General features: G+C 57.2%; 2 protein-coding genes across 2 annotated transcripts; one reads left to right on the forward strand and one right to left on the reverse strand.

Annotated features, from left to right (window-relative positions):
* Positions 1–338: 338 nt before the first annotated feature.
* Positions 339–4845, reverse strand: DL89DRAFT_325643 (uncharacterized protein; the record flags this gene model as incomplete). The annotated part of the gene is made up of 2 exons (XM_040891529.1): positions 339–4670; positions 4764–4845. 2 exons carry the CDS (start codon positions 4843–4845, stop codon positions 400–402), a joined length of 4353 nt encoding a protein of 1450 aa, XP_040739657.1. The 3' UTR covers positions 339–399.
* A 1429-nt stretch (positions 4846–6274) lies between these two features.
* On the forward strand, positions 6275–10102 carry DL89DRAFT_296166 (uncharacterized protein; the record flags this gene model as incomplete). The annotated part of the gene is made up of 1 exon (XM_040890718.1): positions 6275–10102. The coding sequence occupies one exon, from the start codon at positions 6275–6277 to the stop codon at positions 10100–10102; it is 3828 nt and encodes a 1275-aa protein (XP_040739658.1).
* Between the last annotated feature and the right edge of the window lie 14 nt (positions 10103–10116).

Consider the following 10116-nt stretch of genomic DNA (forward strand, 5'->3'; position numbering starts at 1 on the left):
AGATATTATTATTGAAGAGCGAGTGCAACAGAGTTATGGGTAGTGATTTCACATTATTCGAAAAAAGATAAGGTGTATAAATGGCAGTATGAAGTCTAAGTGAGTCAAATTTTTGCCTCTCCAATTTTTCTACTTTTTTACGATTGCTTCGATATCATGCGAGGTACAACAGTTAGAGAACATGTAACTACATACTTTTATACTATGTCAAGCCCTATCACACATATATCGAATGGAAGTATCTATGTTGTCTGATGGCAATGATAGAGCATCAAAAAGTTGAAAAAATTTTTTGTGACTCAATTTTGCCGCTCAGTGTAACATTTCTACACGAGTGCATAGTTCGTGATACGGCGTTGATAGCTTTGAATTTATAAAAACAACTAAAGTGTTTACAATTTACAGCTTGATCTTCAAACGACGCAGCGGCTTCTTCTTCCGCAGGAGGCTGCGCATAGGACCATTGATGACGAACACCTGCCAGAAATTGGTTGTGGCCATGTTACCAAGACAGTATCCCCACAGTGCCCAGCGGCTGTTCCTAGGGATAACATTGTGGCCAAGTGGGCTGTTGTATGGCTCGATTTTCCATGTGGGCTTAGGGTAGTGCAGGCTCTCGAGGACAGTATCGGTTCCACAGTTGAGGCGGAATGCACAGCCCACCCGGTTCGGATTGGCTAGAAGCATATACGACACAAAGGTCATCAAGAAGGCCCAGATGACAAGCAGCGAGTAGTTCTTGTACCAACGGGCACGGTAGAGGTGACCGTAGTTGACAACGAACCCGTTGTTAATGAACTGGAATGTGGAGACAAACGACAGAATCGATGCCTCGTAGTTGTCGCCCAACAACCACCACTTGGTCACATCTACCTCAGCAGACGCGTGCTCGTTGCAGCGGAACCAGGGTTGCTGGAAGAGCCAGACATAGGCCATTGCAGAGAAGAGCCAGTTGATCAGGGCAATGCCGCCAACGGAGGCCAGCATCTGAGGACCGAGAATGCGTGTGGTCGGCCGATACGGCGCCAGCTTTTTAGCGGGGCCAGACATGGAAACTGTCATAGCCAGACCAGTGGCGATAGCACCGTCAATAAGCATCCACAGGTTCTGCGTCAGGCTGATGGCAAAGTAGAAGCTGGCCATTTTGACCATTCCCGACATGATCTGACCGTAGCAGATGAGGGCGGCAAAGTTGGCAAACGATGTGGCCAAGCCAGCACGACTCTGAATCAGCAGCTCAACACACGAATAGATAGAACGGTTGGCAGACGAGAAGGGCGATACAATCGAGGCCTCAGCATCGGAGAGGGCGATACCAACATGCGCAGCACGCAGGGCACCGCAGTCATTGCCGCCATCACCACACATTGCCGTGATGCCGTACTTCATATGCAGCTCGATGCATTCAACCTTGTTGACCGGCTTCATACGCGCAAATACGCGAGTATGGAACAGGATGCTGTCGATGGCGCCCGTGTTGTTGAGACGCGAGAACGCAGTGCCTGTAAGCGCCAGCTCCGTTGTTGGATATCCATCTTGGCCAAGCTCTACCAGGTACGGGGCAATGTCGCCGACAGCCTCCATCGTGTCGACATCAATCCACTGGACATCGTCCATGGTCGATTTGCAGTCTCCTAGCAGGACCTTGTTGTTGGGCGGGATCATGCCGCACTGGCGCGCAATATAGACGCCAGTTAGAGCGGTGTCCCCGGTGATCATGACGGTACGGGTTGAGCCACCCTTCAGCTCGCCAATGGCGGACTCAGTGTCCGTCTTGAGCATGTTCTTGAACACCAGCAGGCCAAGCAGATCGCAGTCACCCTCAAGCTCGTCCTGCGTCAGGTCCTTGATCTTCTCGAGTGGAATGTCCAGCTCCTTGTGGGCAATCGATAGGACATAGCAGCCCTCACGGGCCAGACCGGCGCAGGTATCATCGTAGTCGGATGGCACAGAATTGCTGTTCGCGATCTGCCTGATGCGCTCAAACGAACCCTTGACAAACACATGCAGCTTACCAGTGGTTTCATCCAGAATGGCGACCGACATGGAGGCACGGGCATGGACGAACTCGAAGCGGCGAACAACGTGCAAGATCCCATGCTTGGCGCTATCAGCGGGAATGATCGCATCGAGGTACCTGGGGGCTGGATCGATGGTAGATTTTGACGCACGGAACTGCTCAATGTCGACGGGGTTACCGATGAGCTGCCCGTTGAGGTCAGTGACAGCATGGCAGCTGGCAACAGCCTGCTGGAAGAGAACATCATTGTCGCTCAGCGTGTTCTGGAACTTGTTGAAAACGCCAGTCTGCTTGTCAATGCACTGGCCGCCGTAGTACTCGAGGCCCTCCTTGGTCAGTGTGCCAGTCTTGTCGAAGCAGAAGATCTGGACCTTGCCTGCAATCATGATGCGCTGAGGGTCGACACAGAAGATCTGCTTCTTGCGCAGACGCGCAGCAGCAATCGACTGGCCGATGACCAGAGCAGCAGGCAGCAGCGGCGAGAGCAGCTGGGCAATGGCAAACACGCCGTAGAAGACAATGGCGACGTTATTGCCCTTGTACAGGTATGCCGCCATGGCCATGACGAAGACTGAGTACAGGATTAGAATGAACACCACAATGCGCATCTGCTCGTTGAAGATGAATGAGATCGGATTCGGGAACAGGATCTTGCGCACCAGCTGGCCCTTGTCAGACGAAGTACCCGTGCGGTTGACCAGCGCCAGCACACGGTCGCTCTCGAGCTGGTCAGTGGCATGCAGGATGGGCTGCACTTGCGATACGATTGTACCTGCATACAGGGTAGACATCTTTCCGGCGCCTTCGGGGTCGTAGTGCCCCTCGCCCAGGCGGAGCGGGAACTTGCGTATCGGCAGCGGCTCACCCGTCAGTGATGACTCGTCCATGATGGCACTTCCAGAAAGCAAGATGCAATCGCACGACATGTGTGAGCCAGAGATGATCTCAATGACATCGCCAGGCACGAGACCTTTTGTCGAAGTCTCGATCCACTGGCCGTCGCGCTTCACGCTGATCATTTCCTCTTGCTCGGCCATGCGCTTCAGGCGCTTCTCTGAGCCCATGCGCAAGAGGACCTTGATAGTGGCCGAAATCATGATCACGCCAGTGTCGACAAGGCCGACCTGGTAGTAGGCGTAAAAGTAGAAGGCCCACAGGAAGATGAACTGGTAGATGTAGAAGAACGAGACCAGCTCGCGCACAAAGGCCATGAAGACGCCGGGCACTTCGACCTGGATAAAGTTGGGACCCACCAGCTCGGAGCGGTACAGCGCATCCTCAGAGGACAAGCCACCTGCCTGCGAGATCAGGCCGCGGTTGGTGGTTCCCAGATCAAAATCGAACGGCGCATACTGGCCAATCTGGTCGTCAAACACGTAGCGTGTGCACTGGTACGTGAAGTAGATGCGGCCCTCGCTGGTGCGCTCGACGGGACAAGTGGTGTAGGTCCTATCCTGGCTCATCACAATGCTCAGCCTCTCGGTGATCCGGTTGATGGCCTCCTGCAGCACGTTGGGCTGCTCAGCTACAAGCTTGACCTCATGCACAGGACGCACCACGCAGACGTACTGCCCTGTGGCCGGCAGGGTCTGCACGCGGAAAAAGTTGCGCAGGTGGGGCTTGAGGATGTAGAGCACGATCAGGAAAAGGAACGACAGCCCCCAGACGATCAGGAAGGTGGCCAGCTCCAAGTAGTCATCTTTGTACGCCAGGCTTGAAACCACGCCGTGGCGCCAGCCGGGCATCGAGCCGTAGTAGTCGGTAGTCCACACGCCCAAGTAGCAGATCCACAGAATCATCACTCCACCGATCGACCAGATCCCTAATGTGCCGAGGAAATGGTCGCGGTAGCCCTTGAGGCTGATGTCGCGCTGCAGGCTATCTGTAGTCTCCAGAAGCGATGGGCTTGCGCCGTTGATCGTGGTAGCACCGGGCCGGGCAGTCTTGTCCAGCGTGTTGCGCTCATCTGAATCGTCATCGAAAGCAATTGCCGCACCCTTCTCGGCTTTGACGTCATCAATCGGTGTGTTGGCGGCGGCAGCAGTGGCGGCTGAGCGCTTGGCCTCTGAGGCATCGAGCGTGTGGGAGGCAATTTGGTGCACGCCGCGCTCGGCCCAGCGCTTGTACAGCGACCACACGCCGATTATAAAAGCCAGGGCACCGTTGACGGCAAAGGTGGCAATCCAGTAGCCCTCATTGTACTTGTAGTTGGCATGTGGCGGCGCTGGGCAGTCAGCCCACACCCCGATCATATCGCCGGTTGCCCACATGCTGCCCCAGATACTTACAGATTGACTCTGGTCGGTGATGCCGGCCCACTCGCCACACCTGTTGCGGATGTCGGGTTTCGGGTCCCACGGATGGAACTGGGTGATGTTGACCTTGGGGATCGGCCCGCAAGGGACCAGCGACAGGGCTTCGGAGGGGATCTTACTGGGCTTTTGCAAGCAAAAGCACGGGTTGGCCGCATTGATCTTGGCTGTGCATTCGTCGTGGCAGTGGCCATCGGCACAGAAGCTCTGCCCTTCGGGGCAGGCTGGCCGTACATTGTCGGGGCACTTTGACAGATCGGATACGCAGAGCGAATAGCACGTCTGGTTGTATGCCTGCCTCAGCGGGCATTCGGCGCCGTTCTCATCGTAGCGGTTAACTATGGCGCTGGTACTACGGCGTTAGCATGTGTTATTTTGCTGCGGGGGAGGGGGGCGTCCAGCTGTTCGGGCCAGGCGGCTTCGTCACGTACCTTGGTGCCAGAGCTGGTTTGCAGTAGCGATTTGCGCGCACAGCAGCGTGCCCAGGACCAGAAGCGTCTTTCGCAGTTCCATGGCGATGGGTCGTTGCGGTTGGAATAATTACAGTTGTACCAGTGAACAGGAGTAGAGAGTGCAGAAAACAGAGCAGCTGGGCGGAAGCAAAGCAGAAAGGGGGTTGGTTAGGGAACTGGTGCACGCTTTCGTTGTGTGCCTCCCCTGGCCGATTCAGTCCCTTTAAATAATTGCGGGCGGCTAATCACAAACGGCGCCCCGTGGGCAAACAGCAGCAGGCGCGCAGTGGCAGATGGGGAGGGGCGCATTGCAGGTTGACTTTTTTCTTGCCGAGGAACGGTGGGCAATTTGCCCATTGGCGCAACGCGGAGAATAAGGGCGCCAGTTTGGCCCGTGAACACTGGGCCGCGGGCCATAGAGCAGAGGCGGGCGGATCGCGCTGCCGCGACGGTTGCAGAATGGCCCATCAAAGCGCCTTCCTAAAGCGGCAGTCATGCACTGCCAATCCTGAGCCCCGCACTTCAAAGCGTCAGGCTGCCCAGCGGGCGCGCACTCAGCCCTTCGATGATGCAAAAGCGCTCGGCTGCCCCGTAATTTCCTGTCTGGCTTATCTCGCCAGCAGGATAGTGTGGTTTTTTTTACTCCACATGGCTGGGACGCCAGATAATCGACTGGGCGCGTGAAATACGGCTGCAGCTGCTAGTCCGGGCGCGTCCATGCGCACCGTCCTTATCGCCGGTCAATTTCTCGACCAGAATAATATCCGCCGCGCTGTTGCAAGAAATCCACGATTGCTCTGGCGCACCAAGCCAGGCGCTGGCAGCAGCAGGCAATTCCCTCTCGCCCTCTGACGTCAGCAGTGGCAATCGTTTTTACATGGCATTTGCCCAGGAAGGACGCTTCACAGCGGGATGTGCAACGTATGCAGCGCTGGCAAGTCCTGCGACTGTACGCCTGTCGGACGCGCAAGCAGCATGCGAGCTTTTTATGGCAATCAGCCCACACCCCACCCACAAAAACCTACGCCAGCACCAGCTGGCTGGCACCGCACAGGGCTATACCATGAGAATTCCTTCTGTGTATCGGCAGGCGACCAGGGCGGGGCGCGCTGTAGAGCGGAATCAGGAGCACTCGTTTTTCTGGGTGCGGCACGCACAGGAGCATGCTTGTGCATAATCAATAGCCCGTTCGGACCCTCTCAGCAACAGTCATGCCAGGTTTCTGCCCAGGAGCAAGATGGACGTCTTCTTCATTTTGGGGGAGCGAGCGAGGCCGGAGATAGGAGGCTTCAAGGCCGCCGAACAAGCTCCTGTAGAGGAAAAAAAAATCAGGTTCAACAAGAAATTCTGCCTCCATATTCATCCGGATCGCCCGGCTTATTTTATTATCAGGAAACTACGTGTAGACCATTCGGCAGCGAGCCCGCTTGATTTCATAGCCCCTCTGCCCCTAGCCAACCCTGCACTCTCTTCCCACTACATGACACGACATGGGGCCATCAGCCGTGGTAGATATTCGCCGCCTGGACGATGTGCGAAGGCAGCAGGCGCTGAGCAAGGATGGCTTTGTCGGCGGAGCGCTGTTGGGGAAGCTGCGCGTGGCTAGTCGGACAGAGCAGCTGGCCACTGAGCCATTCCACCTGCCCGCTGGATCCATCGTGCTGGTCGACTCCTGTGGAGCGCAGATCCGATGCTGCGCTGTGGATCCCCACCCATCATGGTTTGCTGACCACGTATATGTGCTGCTCACATGCTGGCGGTACATCCCGCCGCCTCGCCAGTTAAGCGGCAGAGAGCGCCTTGCCTGGGCATATATAGAGATCCTGGCTGACCCCGTACTGGTGCCATCGCAAATGGACATGTCCAAAAACAAGCAGCCGTACTCATGGTGGACCGCTCAGCAGGTCCCTGTGCCCGACACTACGGACCTGATCCAATCGGCAATTCGGGTATCGCCTCCTATCAGTGCAACCCGTGGGGCACATATATTGCAACAGGCACAGCGCAGTCCAAGTCCGGACCCAACGCACCACCACAGCCATTCTGTATATGGGCGAGTTGATGCAATGGGGTCGCTGCTAGTCACCGCATCGGAGGACGTTGGGTTTTTTGTCTGCATCGCCGTCGAATCATCGGCCATGGGCCCAATTAGCAGCTTCTCAGTGCTACTGGTTGGTGCGCGATTTCTGGGCCTCTTTGCGTCACTGCGCGTCGGCGACTCGCTGTTTGTCGACCATCTGCGTGCCAGAGCGCCCTTCGCTGAAAGCGATCACTCGCAGGCAATCTTCATTACATCACTCGACTCCCAGGCATTCCGCATCGAGGAGTCTGTGGCTTTTGTTTGGAGCGACCAGCAGCCCCCGTCGCAGCGGTCGTCGCACTTTACGCAGTCCTCACAGAACATGCTGCTGGAGCAGATTGCCGATAGCTCGCAGAGGACAGACACGTCGCAGGCACCGGGAAATTGGGCTTCGCGGCCTGAGCGCGTGCCAGCTGGACCGCCCTTAAACACATGGCGTGACCCCCACTTGTTTGTGAACCAGGGCAAGCTTGAGAGCTACGCTGGGGTCGTAACCAGGGTTGTCGACCTGGTGCTCGGCATCTACGTCATCGATGACTGCCATATGCTGATCCTCACATACTGGCCGCTGCTGTCACCGCTGACGGTTCTGCGGACAGGGACAAGAATACTGGTGGAGAACTCGCATATCATTCTTTTGTCAAACTCGGCTGGCTACCAGTGGGAGTGGATCAAGCGAGCACTGCCTGCCGACACTGCCGAGCCCAGCAAGCAGCGGCTGCTGGTTTTTGGTGCCTGCGCACGGACGTCTGTGCGGGTCACCGACTTTTCTGGCACCGGCAATTCTGCTGCCATGGCAACGGCCATTGACAGCGAGATGGCGTCTTTGCTGGCGAGAAACGCGCAAGGGCTAGTGCAGATGATTGAGACGGCAGAGGCGTACTGGAAGCTCAGCAAAAAGTTCCCTCGCGGCATGGTGGCGGGCCACGATCCGCAGGCTGATGGCAAGCTGATACGCCGGGAGCTGCTCGATTCTGCCATGCGCTGGGCTGGCGTGCCCCCTGTCGCTGGAGCCCCTGCCATGTCGAGGAACCTGTACGCAGAATTCCTCGCCCACGACGCCAGCTGCCGAGCTGAGACGCCACGGTCGCACTTTCCTACCCGCATCGTTGTTCTGAGCGACGTCGTATCGCGCTTCATCGAGTGGAGCCGGGAGAACCTCTCGGGTCTGCCTCTTGCACCTGCAGCAAGCGACGAGGGCATGGCAGAGTTTAGTGTCAGCCACGTCAGCCCCGAGGATCTTCAACAAACGACCACGGCTCTGGTAGGCCGGCTCACCTTGGATACCCGCGGATCGCTGTACCTGGCAGACGCAACAGCGAGGATCCGGGTCCATCCGGACGCAAGCTGCATTGACGACACTCACCGGGTGCTCTTCCCGGGCCAGGCACTGATCGGCCATGTCGCTGCATGGATGCACTGGCAATTCTCCGTCGAACGCGTCGCCAAGCATGGCGTCAATCCCTTCGACCTCGTATATGCGGCCGCTTCTTCGCCAGTACTCCTTCACTTTGACACATCGTTTGGCCATGCGATCAGCAGTGATCCTCTGCTGAGCTCCGCCGAATGCCTCCTTGTAGTAGTGCATGCACGTGGCAATGCAGCGCCAGTAAACAGGACACGCCATGTGGATCCCGAAGGCGCAAAAGTCACAGAAGCAACTGACAGCCAGTGGTCAATGGGATACACTGCAAAGGGCATTGCTGTTCCAGTCACCAAACAGGATGCGCAAACCGTGCTGGCATCTTTGGGCGGTGAAGTAGACGAGCCCTTTGATCTTGGCGATATCCCTGCCGCCAGCGTTCGGAGGTGCCTGCTCATGGTTGACTTCAAGCGCCAGTCTGTGCTGCTGGCCCCTGGCAGTGCCTACCTCGTCTGCATCAAAAGCGCAGCATCGCTGCAGTATGTGCGCAGCGGCGACAGCGGCCAGCACGAGCAGGTCTTGCTCATCACACTTGACTCTGCCGACTCGGCGATCCCAGTGCAGGCTGAGTTTAGGGCTAGCGGCAGTCCAGCGGACCTGCCGTGGCAAACAGTCAGCGTGGTGCCGTTCATTGTAGACGTCTCGACACAGCCCGTACACCTGCCAGCCGTGCAGTGCAATGTCACCACCGATGCTGCAGCGGTCCTGAGCCTGATCAGTGGCCCCAAGGTGTACTCTGTAGCCGAAGTGCTGCAGGCCAAGGACGGGTGCTCGCCAAATAGCCTGATCACTGTACGCGGAACGGTGGTCGACCGCAGTGTGTCCGGCATTGTGTTCCTGGAGCCGCTTTTACCCGAGCCGAATATGGTGGCAGACAGCGCATCGCCTCGACCAGTCTCGGGCGTGTTCAGTAATCGCATTACGCTATGTGACGAGGACAGTCCAGAGCAATCCATCCCTGTCTACCTCAAGCTTGCCAGCTTCTCGCACCCGCTTGCAGTGGTGCAAGGCGCTCGGTTTGTGGTCCACGACCTGATCGTCAGTGTGTCGCAAACGCGCAAAAGCATCTACCTGTCAGGCACGCTGTCAACGTTTGCCCAGGCGATCGTGCCACCGCTGCAGCAGGCAGACCTCTCGGGTACACCTTCATCAGGCGGCGAACGGCCATCCCAGAGCACCACACCAGCACGCCGGTGGTGCATTGGCGACCTGCACATGTCGTCTGCAGCAGACCGTGCATACCCAGTAGAGCTGATCTGCCAGATCACCAAGATCGAGCATGTGGCTATCTCTGTCGCGTGCCGTAAATGCAAGCAGCGTGTTTGCGCAATGCGCTGCTCGTGCCCAAGCAAGCGACACCGGCTGTCGTCATCGGCATCTGGCCAGACGATCGCTTGCATCACCGAAGCGTGCTGCTGGGCCACGGACGGTAGCGGGATTTCATGTCTGGTACTGAGCCGCAGGTGCGATGTTGCCCTCATGCTCGGCATGACTGACCAGGACTTCGACGGCATATGCTGCTCAGCTGCCCAATCGTGGAATGGCCAGCTCATGTGGAATCCGCAGTCAGACCACTCGCCAATTACTGCAGCTGCCAGTCGCGCAGTGGCAAGCAGTAGGCGCTTGCGTGTTGTTGGCTGGGCAGAGGCAGCAGCAGACGGCCCGCAGGCAATCAGACAGCAGCCGCTGCGGCTCAACCGCCAGAATGTGCTCGTGAACCAGCGAACCCCGCCCCGAATTTCTGTGCGCTCTGTGTCCAACATCAACACTCTGGACATGTGCAGCAGGCTACTCAAGGATCTGTATAGCTCTTAGGACCGTCAATTTTA

Source organism: Linderina pennispora, assembly GCF_002104995.1.
Source record: "Linderina pennispora strain ATCC 12442 chromosome Unknown DL89scaffold_28, whole genome shotgun sequence".
Taxonomy (NCBI): Eukaryota; Fungi; Kickxellomycota; class Kickxellomycetes; order Kickxellales; family Kickxellaceae; genus Linderina; species Linderina pennispora.